General features: G+C 37.2%; 1 protein-coding gene across 3 annotated transcripts in view; it reads left to right on the forward strand.

Annotated features, from left to right (window-relative positions):
- Positions 1-16552, forward strand: part of CNTNAP4 (contactin associated protein family member 4) — a 619686-nt gene that overhangs the window by 522849 nt on the left and 80285 nt on the right. For all 3 annotated transcript variants that reach the window (XM_034940754.3, XM_003829549.7, XM_055099517.2), the window contains 3 exons: positions 545-716; positions 9129-9235; positions 12623-12742. In XM_034940754.3, the coding sequence (XP_034796645.1) occupies positions 545-716; positions 9129-9235; positions 12623-12742 (399 nt within the window). The remainder of the gene's footprint in view (positions 1-544; positions 717-9128; positions 9236-12622; positions 12743-16552) is intronic.

Here is a 16552-nt window from a genome sequence, read left to right on the forward strand (position 1 = left end):
GTGTATGTGGTTCCTTTATGTATAGGCAAATACAATAATTAATTAGATAAACAGTTGGTAATTTTATTCCAAGCCAAGAGAACCCATTTTCCAAATAGTTAGCTTTATAAATACAAAGATATTTCATCATTATTAATGTATCTTTTCTTATACATAGTACATGTTTTCATCTTTTATGTTCTTAATTTTGCAATTCAAAACACTAAGTTCCCATCTGTAAGTTAGATATAGTTTAATATTGCTGGCTGGCATGTTTAGGATTCTGGAGCTAATGTTTATATTTTTCAAATCTAGATCAAGTTAATATCCTTGCACATTATTATAATACTAGTGACTTCCTGGGAATGCTATGTAAATAAAAAATTCTTTGTATGAATTTCAGTTTGTAATTTAGATCAAACTAATAATGACTACAGTCATTATTCCCTCCTTTAATACAGAAAATAATCATATGCCTCTTTCTTTTATTTTTTAAATGAAGTTGTCTATGATCCTGAATTCTGATTCATTATGATGCGTACTGGATTTATTTTGTTTTTATCAGGTTGTCCTGACAAAAGCTTTGGATCCAAATGTAAAAGTCCACTTGGTGGATTTCAGGGATGTATGAGGCTCATTTCTATCAGCGGCAAAGTGGTAGATCTGATTTCAGTTCAGCAGGGGTCCCTTGGGAACTTCAGTGACCTTCAGATAGACTCATGTGGCATCTCAGACAGGTAAGGGCAATCTCACTTCATTTCGACCTACTTTCAAACTTTGGCATCAGATTAAAATTTATGTATAAGATGAACAATTATTCTTTCCTCTTCCCCATTCTTATCTGTTCCACAGGAAATGGATTATATTTACATTAGAAATAAGAAAAAATTCACCCTTTGTTTAAATGTCATATTTTAAATGACAAAATTTGGAAGACTTGGCCATGTTATGTATGGCCACGTATGTACACATGCTACCAGTTCGCCAAAGATAATGTTGATGCTGCTATAATTTTAGACAAGTATAGATGTATTAAAAATATGTCATTAAACTCAATATATTAAGGCACTTGAATAGTAAAATTGATCATCAGGTACCAATAAATTTGAGACTATGTAGTTAGTTATCAAACTGGCATTTGCTACCCTGACAGCAGAATATTTTCCAAGGCAGGGGAATTCAACTGGTTGCACTTCTCCTAATGTGCCTTTTTAACAACCCATTACCATCTTCTCTGGAGGGAAAATGAAAATGAACTTCTCTAGAGAAGCTTGGGGTTGTGGTATTGATCAAGGTATAAGGATGATCAAAGAGTTTCAACAAGAGCATCAGTACAGGACATGACAAGGCAGGACTTGAGAGTTAATTGTGGAGGACAAATAGCCTTAAAAATAATATATATTTTTGGCTGGCACGGTGGCTCATGCCTGTAATCCCAGCACTTAGGGAGGCCAAGGCGGGTGCATCACCTGAAATCAGGAGTTCGAGACCAGCCTGGCCAACCTAGTGAAACCCCATCTCTACTAAAAATACAAAAATTAGCTGGGCGTGGTGGCGGATGCCTGTAATCCCAGCTACTTGGGAGGCTGAGGCAGGAGAATCACTTGAATCAGGAAGGTGGAGGTTGCAGTGAACCAAGATCACGCCATTGCACTCCAGTCTGGGCGACAGAGCGAGACTCTGGCTCAAAATAAATAAATAAATAAATAATATTTTTTTGAGACAAGGTCTGGCTCTGTTGCCCAAGCTAGAGTGCAGTGGTGCGATCTTAGCTCGCTGCACCCTCCACCTCCTTAGCTCAAGCCATCCTCCTATCTCGGCCTCCTGAGTCGCTGGGACTGCAGGCACACAACATCAGGCATAGCTAATTTTTGTATTTTTTTGTAGAGACGGGGTTTTGCCATGTTCAGGTTGTATGCCCACTTCAGCCTCCCAAAGTGCTGGAATTACAGGCATGAGTCACTGTGCCCAGCCAAAAATAATAATTAATAGTAATAATTGAAACCTGTGGTTAGGCATGAGCAACTATAGCTAAGTCATCTTGCCAGTCATGCTTTAATATCAAGGCTGTTAATTTTAATTATTGAGTTTAATGGAATGCCATAACCATTACAGATTAAACAATTTTTAAAACAGTGTGACCAAATTAGCCTCTACCCTGTAGTAATGTTCAATATGTATTTTGAATAAATACATAAATTATGAGCATCAAAAGTAACTTTTTACTTTTATAAGACATTTTGTCAACAAAAAGACTCTTCTATTTGTATCCAACGGACCACTGAGTAATATTTGTCAATCCTATTTTGAACACTAATAAATACTTCATTATGTCTAGAAAACAGTAATAATAACCATATTCAGCAATAAGAGTGGAAGGACATAATTTCCTCCCCACAAATACTCATTTATTTGTTTAAAACAATTTGCAGAGAAAACAATTCTTTCTATAATGAAAGATGATATGAAAAGAGAGAATTTAGACGTTAAACCTCAACTGGCTAGATTTGGGGATTGAATGACTTTTGGGTCCATTTGTTGTGAACTTGTCCATAGTTACAACCTTAACAGCTCTGGAACCTAAAACCTGATTTAGGAGAGGGCACGCAGAGAGGCTTCCTGGGCCTGGCTTCTCAATATGAGACTTGCTTACAGAGGCGGGGACTCCCCAACCCCTGATGGGGAGCAGCCATCAGGGAAACTGGCAGGGAGAGGCTCAGTCACGCACACTCTGAGTGGTAGTGCATGTTGATTATCTCAGATTGCAGAACATTCATTTGGTACAAGTATATCTACCATTTGTCCTGTGTGGACATGTTCTGGAGCTGCCATTTCACACAAGGACTCCCGGTTGCCTACTTTCTGAAGGTACATACTTTCTGTAAAATAGAGGACCATCAGCACATTTGGAGAACACATCACTTTACTGCCATACCTTAAAAATGCTTTTCAGAAATAGTTAGCAAATTATGGATAGATCTTGACTATACATGTTTCTTCTTGAAAGATGCTTTAGGCTAACAGTAATCCTAACAATCTTAAAAATATAGCAAAAATCAAAGTAACATTTGCATACTTTTTAAATTTCCCAGTGTATCTGTAAACCTGTTGTCTTATACTCAGAAGAAGATGTATATTTAGTTTGGTCTTATATACTATACCTACTGACATGGCATCCCAAGATGGATGGCATCCCAAGAATTAAATGGAGCCTTAAAAAAAAAAAATCTGTGTACCAGGCCTTATGCTAAGCACTTAACATGAATGAGCATTTAAATCAAGCCTCACAAAATCTCTTAGAACCTGTTCTTCCTAGTGTTTGTTTCCTATAAGTATGGAAACAGATGCACAGAGAGAATAAGTTGGCTAAAATGACATGGCTAAGAAAAGGCAGAGCCCAGCCTCTAACCCCAGCACTCTGGATCCAGGGAAGTCTCCCTGAAATGTTTGCCTGCCATGCCATGCAGCCCTCTGGGTGCAAGTTAACATTTGGGGTGGTTAGTATTTAATCCATGCGTAATAAATGTATCATTTGATGGTTCAATAAACTATAATTAAAAACAAGCATTAACAGCCAGCCAGACACGGTGACTCACACCTGTAATCCCAGCACTTTGGGAGGCCAAGACGGGTGGATCACCTGAGGTCAGGAGTTCAAGACCAGCCTGGCTAACATAGCAAAACCACGTCTCTACTAATTTTATATATATATATATATAAATAAAAAATTAGTCGGGCATGGTGGCACATGCCTATAATCCCAGCTTCTCGGGAGGCTGAGGCAGGAGAATCGCTTGAACCTGGGAGACGAAGGTTGCAGTGAGCCAAGATTGTGCCATTGCACTCCAGCCTGGGCAACAAGAGTGAAACTCCGTCTCGAAAAACAAAAACAAACAAACGAAAAACCAGGAAGTAACATTAAAAACATTTACAATCTGACAAGAACTTAAAACAATGCAGGTTTTTAAAAAAAGCTGTAATACTTTAAGTTGGCTCAAACCTACCGATAAAGGTGTAAATACAAATACACACACATGCTCACATTCATACCACATGGCTATTCACACACACTCTACACACATGCACCAATGTGGCCTTTGCACACCGTTTCTCTCACGTGGACACATTCATATGCTCATTCACATAGTCCAAAGCTCCTTACACTTTCACACACCATCCTCACACACGTTTACACAACTCACATGTTAATCCTTACTCATGCACACTCACACACAACCATCCTTTTACACTTCTACACTCATAAGTCCTTCCCAGACTTCTTATATTCACATCTTCCTTACACAGTCACTCCCTATGCAAACACACACAAACACACACATACACACACACACACACACACTCTTAGAAGCCCTCCCCTTGTCCTCTGTGTACATGCAGCGGGGTGGCCCTCAGTCCAGGGACTTCGGAGAGGGGTGGCTAAGGGGTGAGTACAGAACTGAAAAGGCAGCTGCTATCCAAGTCCCCACATCTGGGGCCAAAATGTGAGTGGGGCTGGGGCAGGAGTGATGGCTACTAAGACAACAATTCTTACAAAGTTGCTTGGACGTAAAACACTTATTAAAGGAAATTGTTTAGTATATCATTTGGTATCAAAGCACACTGGGGCTGCAGAGACCCCTGACAGGAACTAAGAGGCTGTTGAGTGACAGCGTCCACCTTGTGACCTTAGCAAGCACAGCACCCACCTCCTGGCTTCCTTGCCTCCAGCCTCTGCACCTCCGTCACCTGTCCTTCCAATCCACCCCTACTATCCAGCCCTCAGGCTCTGGCCTCCAGCCTCCATGGCACCGTCCTCCATCCAGGCCCGTTGTTTTCCTCCTCCTTTCTGGTGGAGTTTCTACCTGCCTACCTTCCCTCCCCTCTTCTCCATGGAGCCCCAAGCCTGCCCTTTGTTCCTTATACTCACATACAGGGTTTATTCCAGTTGATTTGAAGATCGTGGTGTTATTCCACCTCCTGTAATACTGAAGGCATGGCCCTTTTGGAGGCGAGGGCTAGGGATATGAGGAGGTTGGTTCTTGTCAATATCAAAGTTTTGAGGAAGAATGTAAGATTTGAATTGTAGTGGTGACCATTATCCTAGCGCTCATTGGCACTTAAGTTTATTTCCCTAAATGTGATAATGTTGTATAGAGTTTACTTCAATATTAATTCCAGCAAATCTTTACATTGTATGAAAGTTTTTGAAATTTACATTGTAATGGACAGGGAATCATGAGAAATCAAAATCTTACTATCACTTTAGGTTTGGGTATGTTGATGTAAGCATTTGTTCAAGTTCACAAGCAATGGAAAGGATGGCAATGTCCAAGGAAAATCTTTCCTGGCTAGAGAAAATGGGTTAATCAATTGTCTTATCTTGTATTGGAGTGAGTAGGGAGGAGAAAAGTGTAAAATACAATGGTTTAGAACATTTGGTGAGAATGAGTACTATAGAACCTAAATTGCCATAGGTTACTAATAGTAAACATTACGATAATATAATGACTTTAAATAAAATTCACAATTTAATCTTTCACATTTGAATTAAAAATAGGAAAAATCTAGTCTAACAAGAATCAAGAAAAATTGACTCAGTTGGTCTTTTTGAAGCAGATCAAATAGAAATAACATATGTATCACAACCATTTAAGAGTCATTCTTTTGGATTTTAGGCAAAGCCACTTATGTTGAACTCTTTTTAAAACATGGTTTGAGGTTTGCTATAGAATAGCCTTTGGTTTTCCGTTCCTGCATTAGTTTGCTAAGGAAGTGGCCTCCAGCTCCATCTATGTTCCTGCAAAGGACGTGATGTCATTCTTTTTTATGGCTGCATAGTATTCCATGGTGTATAGGTACCACATTTTCTTTATTTGGTTTATCATTGATGGGCATTTTAGGTTGATTCCGTCTCTTTGCCATTGTGAATACTAATGCAATGAATACGACATGTTCTTACTTATAAGTGGGAGCTAAATGATGAGAACTCATAGACACAAAAAGGGGAACAACACTTACTGGGACTTATTGGAGGTTGGAGGGTGGGAGGAGGGAGAGGATCAGGAAAAATAACTAATGGGTACTAAGCTTTATACCTGGGTGATGAAACAATCTGTACAACAAACCCTCATGACGCAAGTTTACCTGGTAACAAACCTGCTCATAAGTTACCCCTGAACTTAAGAGTTAAAAAATAAAAAGACATAAGTATACTCCATGAGGGGGGCAGGGGGGGAAGCCTTCTCTGAATAATGTCCTTTCTGGTTTGATTACCAACTAGAATTTTTATTGTTTTAATATTTTAAAATCTCCCTGTTTTTACACATTGTCATTGATTTGAAATGCTTAAAATTAAATAAATCATGACACATTTTTAAATGAATTCCTGTGAATCTATAAAAAAGCTAAATATGTATAAACTTAATGGATATGAAGAGATGCCCATTATTAATTTTTGGTTTCTTAAAAAGCAGATTGTAAAGTAGCATTTCTTTATGATTATATTTATGGATATACACACATATCTATATGTTTGTAGTGGTCATTCATACGCAGTGAGATTGTCAGTGACATTTCTTTTTTATTTTTTCCTGGATTGTTTAATTTCTGTACAGTGAACATCTCTTTTTTTATAATCAGGAAAAATACATAATATTGTTTTTAGTTAAAATTGGAAAAAATTCTATAAGCAAAATGTAAAGTTTCCATCCTTTGTTTTAATAAAGGAGATGGCAGACCTGTAATCCCAGCACTTTGGGAGGCCGAGGCGGGCGGATCACGAGGTCAGGAGATCGAGACCATCCTGGCTAACATGGTGAAGCCCCGTCTCTACTAAAAAATACAAAAAATTAGCCAAGCGTGGTGGCAGGCACCTGTAGTTCCAGCTACTCGGGAGGCTGAGGCAGGAGAATGGCATGAACCTGGGAGGCGGAGCTTGCAGTGAGCCAAGATCGTGCCACTGCACTACAGCCTGGGTAACAGAGTGAGACTCCATCCCAAACAAATAAAAATAAAGGAGATTGCAGAAACCCTATTATGTATATATTCTTGGCAGGTTTTGTAGTTTTTTTTGTTGTTTTTTTTTTAATCTGGGATGAATGAGGGCACTTAAAACCTTTGTCTCTTAGTATGTTTCATTCTGAATCCTAAAAGGTATCAATAATTTGATCAGGGCTATTTGATCAAGTTCCCAAGCTGTTTGTGCATGGTTCTCTACCTGTCTCAGTAACTTTTTACTGCACCTCTAAGCCAAAAGATAGACCTAACACTTTGATTTTATAAGGGGCTTAGCTACAAATAACTTAAGTATTTATTCCTTACAACTGGCTAACAGTGTCAGTGAAATGAGGCCATCTGTGTTTGCTTCTTGGTGCTTAAAGAAGTTAGGCTCCTACCTCCCCAGAGATTGGGAGACAGGGGCTGTATCTTTCCTAATGCTTTCATTTCAAAGGGTGACTCCCAGGTCCTTGAAAGACATACCTGGATTGTAAAAGTGGCAAGTGGCTGGGAGAAGATTTACATCTGAAGGGGACAAAGAAAGAATTGATCACTGAAAGTTTTCTAAAGTAAACGCTCTAAGATAAGGCAGGTCAAGGGCCTATAGTCCGCAAGAAACCTATCTAAACTGTGGTTAAGCAGAGGGGAATGTTAGTACCATTTTAGTCCTTATAATAAGGAAAAAAAAATCCATAATATCTTTTTCAGATAAAATTGGAAAAATTCTATAAGCAAAACGGGAAGTTCTCATCCTTAGTTTTAATAAAGGAGACGGTAGAAACCCCATCACAAATTTCTTCTTGCAGGTTTTGTAGTTTATTTAGTCGTTAATCTGTAATGAATGAGGGCATTTAAAGTCTTGATCTCAGTGTATCTTTCATTCTAAATCCTAAAAGGCATCAAAAATCTGATTAGGGCTATTTGAGTCAATAACAAAACTTCCCAAACTTTTTCATCTATGGTGCCCTATGTGTCTCAGTAATTTTGACTGTGCTGCTAAACCAAAAGACTTTCCTAACACTAGCAATATATCCCTAACCTTAAAAAGTGGTTTACGTCTAAAAAACTTAACAATGCCATCACAACTTAGGAGCCTTTGAAAAAAATAATATACATGATTTGGAAAAAATTATTTTTAATTAAACACCGTTACTTAGTATTTGGACATGTGTACCTGTTGAACACGGCACCGTTTCTCAAGACTTGAAATCAGATCAGACTCCAGAGCCAGGCGTGGTGGCACAAGCCTGTAATCCCAGCTACTCCAGAGGCTAAGGCAGGAGAATACAGGAGGCAGAACCCCTGCTTGAACCCAGGAGGCAGAGGTTGCAGTGAGCCGAGATTGTGCCACTGCACACCAACTGGGGCAACAGAGTGAGAAGCTGTCTCAAAAAAAAAAAAATGAGACTCCAGTAGCCTCATATTTTTGTTCAATATTGATTTCACATGGTAGTTGCTTTTTAAAAAATCAGTTACTAAAACTCTGGTCCCCAAAGATAGGATGTGATTAAAGGGAATATATAATGATCTAATGTTGAAACTAAACTACCTCAAGCTAGTTAGTCACACGGTGTTTGATAGATGTTGAGTATGACAGATATTTCTCTTGAAGACTTAAATTATCCTGGGAGTCCCTATGAGTTCTGTTTTGTACCTTAGAGCACCCCAACACACTGCTTGAAATTTGTGAGCCTATACTGTGTATTCTCCTACATTCCTAGAAGTATACCTCAAGTGAAGAAAGATATTCCTCTGTCTTCCTTTTTTCTTTTCTTCTTTTATCTGTATTCCTTCTTTCAGTGTTCAAACAATGTAGCAATTCAATGTGATAAAATGTTATTTCATGTATGCTGTTGATATTTCTGCCAACATATTGAATTCGTGTTATGTCACTTAGGGAAAATGAAGGGCTCTGATATAGTGGGACATGTTGAAAATTAAGCAGTCACAACTACCTGAGAATTGGCTGAAATCTGATGAATTTATTGATCTAAGGTTTAGTTCTGTGATTAAAGTGATTAACAACAGACTGAAGCATCATTAGTCATTATGTTATAGTTGACATCTGTCTTTCTCATGACCAAGTATAAATGGTCAATACTTTAAGATATCTAAAAATGGAAACTGGTGATTGTATCTGCACCTTCTTTTAGGTGTTTGCCCAACTATTGTGAACACGGTGGGGAGTGTTCCCAGTCCTGGAGCACCTTTCATTGTAACTGTACCAACACTGGTTACAGAGGAGCTACTTGCCATAACTGTAAGCGGAACACATCTGCTTTTTCTTGCCCCTGTGATGGTTTCTTTGTCCCATTTCCCTTTTCATTGCTGTGTGTATATATGTCTGTTCTGTGCAAACTCAGCATCCAGTTGTTAATCCACATCTCATTTCATAAAGTAGTCAAGATAGCCTATAGAAGTACATAATATGAAACAGGTGAGAAGACAGTAGGATACTTGGCAAAGGGAAAATACATATAGAAGATGAAAGGTAGCTAAGGGTTGAAAACTAGTAAAATGCAGAACGTGAATTTTGTTATCTTGTTCTGTTACTCAGATTGGGCCAGCATTTTGACACTAAACTTTCTAGAAGGCGCAGTACAAGTGGAAACATGCTCAGTTACCAAATTCTTACTATTCATACAATTAAACAAAGAGATTCTCAGAAACAGCCCTGGTTGGACTGGGATGGGTTGGTTTGTGGTATGAAGATTCAGATATCCAATAGAGACTAGATGCCATAGTCTATTTGGATAGCTGTAACATAATGCCATAGACTAGGTGACTTACAAACTGCAGGAATGTATTTGTCACCATTCTGGAGGCTGAGAAGTTCAAGATCAAGATGCCAGCAGATTAGGTGAGGGTGTGCTTCCTGGTTCACAGACTTCCATCTTCTCACTGTGTCCTCACATGGTGAAAGGGGTGAGGGATCTCTCTGGGAAATCTTTTACAAGGGCACTAAATCCCACTCATGAGGGCTTCACTCTCATGGCCTAATCACTTCACTAAGGCCCCACCTCCCAATACCACCATATTGGGGACTAGGTTTCAACATACACATTCTGAGGGGACACAAACCTTCAGTCTATTGCACTAGATAATCCTTATGTTATCTTGCAACCCTATTTAATGAGGGTGATAAGGAAAAGGGTGGTAGATAATGATTAAATTATGGTGGTAGATAAATAGTTAATTTTTTTCAATACTTTCTAAATGTCAGCTACTGATCTAGTATTTTCTATGTCCTAACTCATTTAATTCTGATGCTCACCCTAGTAGGTGAATACTATTATATGCAACTTACTTATAAAGAAATAGATATTAATCTACTTGTTCAAGGCTACTTAAAATAGTTGAGGCAGAGTGAGGATGTGAACATGTGACATCATCTTCTAGAGCCTGGGATAACAACCAATATCCCTTTTTCCTGTATTACAAATCATGAATTTTTTTTTCTGATGAAATGGCTTGCATGTGTTGTAAGGCCCATGTTATTTCATAGTCCAGTTGTTCTGGTGCACAAATGGGAAGATCAAAATGCCCATTTTCCCCCCATTTTTTCCGATTATAACTGACATTTCTGAGCAACTGAACTCTTAGTATTACCTCCTATATCCTTGATTTAAGGTATGAGTATAAGGTACAAAGCCATCAGTCTCACCACCCTTGGTCTATTACACTATACACTGCATTGTGCTCCTGCCAGTGTTTGGAATCCTGGGCTCCCAGCTCTGGAGGCCTGCACAGAGGACCCTCAGAAGCCCTGATTCAGTGCTGGGGAAGACATCACCAAGAGAATCACCCAGCTCTGCCACTGTTGCTGGAGTCATTTCTGGGCATGAATTGTGTATACTGAGGTGCCTCATAAGATTTTTATGAAGAATATTGGCTGGTAATAAAGCCACACCTCACCTGTACTCACATGCCACATTATTTGACCCAGGACACCCAGCTAGTGGAGGGACAGTATATTTTAATTTTTTACATCCTCCGTTATCCCCATGTAGTAACTAACTCAAAACAGAAAGCTATTCAGTGTTTTCATTGACTATTCATTTTAATTGTTATCAATGACTGAATCTAAATATAAACAAAACAACTCTGAAGACAAAAATTAGATAATAAATAAAGTTACTTTCATCTGTGACCCACAATTTGATACGATACTTGAGTTTCATTTATTAGGTTCTTGAGAAGACAGCTGTAATAGAACTGAAGGGTTTTTGCCCATAACTATTCCGAGAAATGAAGCCAGAATGACAGTCTTGGTTATAGTGGAGGGCAGGAGATGGAGTTTGTTAAAAAGCCTTATTAGGAAATAATCATTAAACAGTCATGTTTTAAAAAGTCAAGCCATACACATAAATCAACAGTCATGTTATAAAAAGTCAAGCCATACACATAAATCAGAAGTCCTTCCAAGTATTCTCATCCAATCCTTTTCCACAACCAGTCCCACCACAAAGTTATGATATTCTGCCAAGCTCTTTCAAGGACTTTATGAACATATGCATATGTACATAGAAATGTATAAACTAGTCATTTTTACCTACCCTCTTCAGTGCACAAAATGCAAATGTGACTGGAAAATGAACCATGCTTATATCTCTATCAGCATGATATATTATAGGAACAAAATAAAACTGTCACACTGTGGAGAAGTGCGGAAGTAAATTTACATGATTACTTGAAATTTTGGTAACATTGAACAAATTAGCCATAGTATTTCATGTTGTTTAAACACTCATTAACATAATTTTCAAAAGTAAAATAGATTCAGGGACAAATATTCAGGGGATTATTTCTCATTTCACAGAATAAAATGCTTAACAGAAGTTATCAGTATATTTGGCCAAGTGTTCAATTAGAGGTGTGCATTATACACAAGTGTATTAATATGAAACCTCGTACATGGCAAATTTAGGATTACATAATTAAAAACATCCAAACATCCGATTATGGATCTAAACACATTGAAACCACTTGAGGGCATAGTTCATACAAGTATGTCTTCTGCTTTGAATTTTAATTATCTTGAGTTCTCATTACGGAGCATTGGTGGGAGTTTCTTTTGTAAATTACTTAAAATTATTGATGAGCTTTGTGAATCCCATTTGTTTTATGAAAAAATATTTTATAGTTAATTTTCTGTGAGAATATAGTTATAACATGATTTAAAATGTTTCTGTTGTATAATTATTGGCTAACAGCAGATTATTTAAGGAAGTTACACTGTTGTGCTTCAGACCTTAGGTTATTACAAGGTGCTACTAGGATTTCCAAAATGTGTGCCACAAGATACGTTATGACATTATACTTATAAGCCTCCAACATTTAAACACCTACCTTCTCTTTCCTTGTTCTTCATAATGTCAAAGTAGCTAAATTTTGATTTTGACCAAGTAATTTCATATTCCTTTAGTGATTAAAGGTCATAAAATCAACCTCTTTTTTTACTATCAAATCACTTTCATCCATATTAATTTTAAAAACGAATGAGTTTTGTTTTAAAGTAAGTTTTGCCTTTTCTCCTGGTCAGTAATGTACATTTTAAATTTCAAGATTTGTGGTATTTCATGTCCAAATTAAAAGTTAAGAGATTCATTTCATGCTATTCCATTAATGATGATTTTTTTTCTTAAAGCTATCTATGAGCAGTCATGTGAAGCCTATAAGCACAGAGGAAATACTTCAGGGTTTTACTATATAGATTCAGATGGAAGTGGTCCCCTGGAACCATTTCTTCTATATTGCAATATGACCGGTGAGTTAATCAGCTTTTATTTTACAGTTAAATTTGCATGCATGTTTTAAATAGGCAAAATTAAAATGAAATAAGCAGAATGTTGACCTAATTTGCAACTTGATTAAAATATGTGTTGTTCCTTAGAAAAACTGAACATAAATCTTAAAAAAATAATTAAATGGTAATGATTTTAAATGTCTTTTTTAATGCATGTGGCATTGTGTAAAACATCTAATAATAAATGTTTCCAATTATGTCCCCAAACAAAAAGGATAGACTATTTATGAGAGAAGATTGATACATGTAAAAGCTTTGAAGAATATTTACTTTTTAAATGTATGTTAACATAAAGTTTATGTCTTCTTGTATTCTTACATAAATTTACATAGAAATTAATAAACATGGAAATATGTTTGATTAAATTCAACATTCATCCATAATTTAAAACACTCAACAAATTACCAGTAGAAGGAAGTTACCTTATTTTGATAAAGACCAGAAAACTTTACAGCCTATATTAGTTTATAGTGGAATTTGAAAGCTTTTCCCCTTACTGGCATTAATACCATTCTCGTCACCATTGTATTGGAGGTCCTAGACAGTGCAATAAAGCAAGAGAAAGAAATGAAAAATATAAATATTGGGGAAAAAAAGACCAAGATTCTCACTATTCATAGATAATCAGGTTATGTATTAAAATACTCTAAACAATTTACAGATAAACTATTAGGATTGTCATTGAACAACAAACATAAAATTAATTTTATTTTTGTATATCAGCAATAAAAATTAGAAAATAAACTTTTAGGAGATCATATTTTCAATAGCATAAAAAACCTCAAACGCATGGTAGTAAATCTAATGAAAGATGTACAAGGTTTCTACACAGATAATTAGAAAACACCCTTTCGATGAACTAATATCCTAAATAAATGGAGAAATATAAAATGTTAATTGATCACGCCTGTAATCCCAGCACTTTGGGAGGTGGGCAGATCATGAAGTTAAGAGATTGAGACCATCCTCGCCAACATGGTGAAATTTCGTCTCTCCTAAAAATACAAAAATTAGCTGGGCATGGTGGCATGCGCTTGCAGTCCCAGCTACTCGGGAGGCTGAGGCAAGAAAACTGCTTGAACCTGGGAGGTGGAGGTTGCATTGAGCCAAGATTGTGCCACTGCACTTCAGCCTGGTGACAGAGTGAGACTCTGTCTCAAAAAAAGAAAAAAATATGTTCGTTGATTAGAAGACTCAATATTGTATAATATCAGTTCTTCCAAACTAGATATTGATTCCGTGCAAACCTAAATTAAAACTCAAGCAGGGTGTTTGTTTGTAGGTTGGTGTGATTATTTTGGTGAAAATCAACAAGCATATTCTAAAATTATGAGTAAATACAAAGAGGCAAGAAGAACCAAGTCAGTCAGTCTTGAAGAACAAATTTGAAGGATTCAAGTCTACTGGATATAGGCATTATACTGATTGGCTACGTAAAGCCGTATATAGCTGTCACAAAGATAAACAAACCAATAAAAACAAAGTAGAGAATTTATAAACAGACTCATTCATATATGGATAATTGATTTATTGCCAAGGTGGCATTGATATGTAATGAAGGAAAGATGGTCTTTTCAACCAGTAGTGCTGGTGGAATTTGTACTTAAATGTCAGTAAAAGGAGTATTGATCTCCTCCTCATCAAACACACACACACAAAATAGATTCTAGATGAACTGTGCTGTCCAACATGGTAGCCACTAGCAAGTGCCTATTTGAATTCTAATTTAATTAAAATTAATTACAAAACAAAATGACTGCATTTTAAAAATTTAAACTTAAATTTAAAAATTTAACTAAAATAGGATTAAATTACAGCTGGGTGCAGTGGCTCACACCTGTAATCCCAGCACTTTGGGAAGCCAGGGCGGGGGCATCATTTGAGCCCAGGAGTTTGAGACCAGGCTGGGCAACATAGTGAGACCGCATCTCTATTTTTCTTTTTTCAAGTTTACTTTGTCAGTCTCCCTGGCTGCATTTTAACTGCTTAATAGCCTCCCGGGGCTAGTATGGAGTGTATTATTGTAGATGTAGAACCTTATCATTTGCTGAAAGTTACAATGAACAGTGTTAGAAGTCAATATTTTATGGAGCAAAACCAAAGGAAAAGGGAAAAATTATTATACATTGAGGCAGAGGGTGTTGCAAGGGGAGATTTGGTACTTAAAATTGAAGAACATATCTTTCAGGCAGAGGAAACAGAAAGTTCTGAGACAGATGATCTTACCAGGTGTGTTCAGAAAACGGCAACAAACCTAGGATAGCGGGAGTATGGTGAGTAAGTGGGGCGTAGGAAGAGAGGAGAGAGGCAAGTTGGGTGGGGAGGGGAAGAGTATGGGCTTCATGACAATGTTGTAAGACCTTTGGTTTTTTACTCTGAAATGAGATGAGAAGACACTGAGGAGTTTTTTTTTAATTTTTATTTTTATTTTTATTATACTTTAGTTTTAAGAAACGGTGGGATGCAATCTGACTTCCTTTAGTTGGATTGCAACTGCTCCTGGGTTAGGGAACGCTTCTTCAGGAGCATGGGTGGAAAGGAGTGATGAGACTATGCATATTGTACTTTGTAAGAGTTGGGAGACGATTTCAAGTAATGCAAAAATCCAGGAGTGATTGTACCAGATAATAGCACTGTAGATGGAGGAAAGGTGTTAGATTTTTCTCTTTGCATAGCTATGAGGTGTGAGAAAACAAAAAGCCAAAAATAACGACAGTTTTTTGCCCTGGGTAATTGAGTGTTTGAATTGTCATTATTTAAGATGTGATCAGAAAAGGTTTAAGGTGAAAGATCATAAGCTCTGTTTTACACATTTTTTTTTTTTTTTTAGTTTGAGATGTCTGTTTTTCCACGTTCAAACAAGATTCTGACGAGGCATTTGAATATGGGAGCAACCGCTTCTTTATACTAATGAATGTTTAGTTCTAAAAACTACAGGTGGTGGCAAACTCTGTGCCAACACATATTTTGGCAGAAATTGCTATAAATTTGTATCTTCAAAGGTTTTTCATTTAACACAACTTGGTAGCTTCTATGTGTCTCACAACCATTGGGGACATTGCCTCATACACCAAAACAGCCCAAACAAATGGTGTTCCTGCATATGTGTCTTCTCAATGAAGCTCTCCTGCCTGTACAGTACAAATGCCCAGACAGCACTGCAGGTGCTTCTCATCCAGTGCAACCACTGAGTTGGGCCAATGGAAATAATATCATCATGGATCTTCCCAAATGATTCTTATGTGTACTTAGGTTTGGGAATCACTGTTTTAGACTTCATGGTTCTCAAACTTCAGTATGCACTGGCAACTCTGGTATGCGAGAATTAAACATAACAAATGTGAGAGGACTTTACAGAGAAAAAAAGAGAGAAGACTTTACAAGTGTAAGATATGAATTCCAGTGCCAAAATGTTTTATTATTTTTTTTTTCCAGCTTGGATAGGTTGGATTGTGAGTGAGATTTATGTAACAATCCACCACTGCAGACCTGTAAATTCTCTGTTCCCATAAATGCATCCGGATCTATACACATACACATGTTATAGGAAGTTTCATTCTGAAATTAGACAGCGATAGGTTGATAAATATCTCTAGTCTTTGAAGTTTTAAGAAACACACACACACACACACCATCCATTCTCATTGTTTGCAGTCGTTATGTTCCGTAAAGTAACCAGGAACACTGGATTGGAAAACACTGAACAAATTACTCCTGGGGGAATCACAGTACAATTAGTTTCTTGCAAGCCTCTGGTCACAACGGTCTCAT

Source organism: Pan paniscus, chromosome 18, assembly GCF_029289425.2.
Source record: "Pan paniscus chromosome 18, NHGRI_mPanPan1-v2.0_pri, whole genome shotgun sequence".
NCBI lineage: Eukaryota > Metazoa > Chordata > Mammalia > Primates > Hominidae > Pan > Pan paniscus.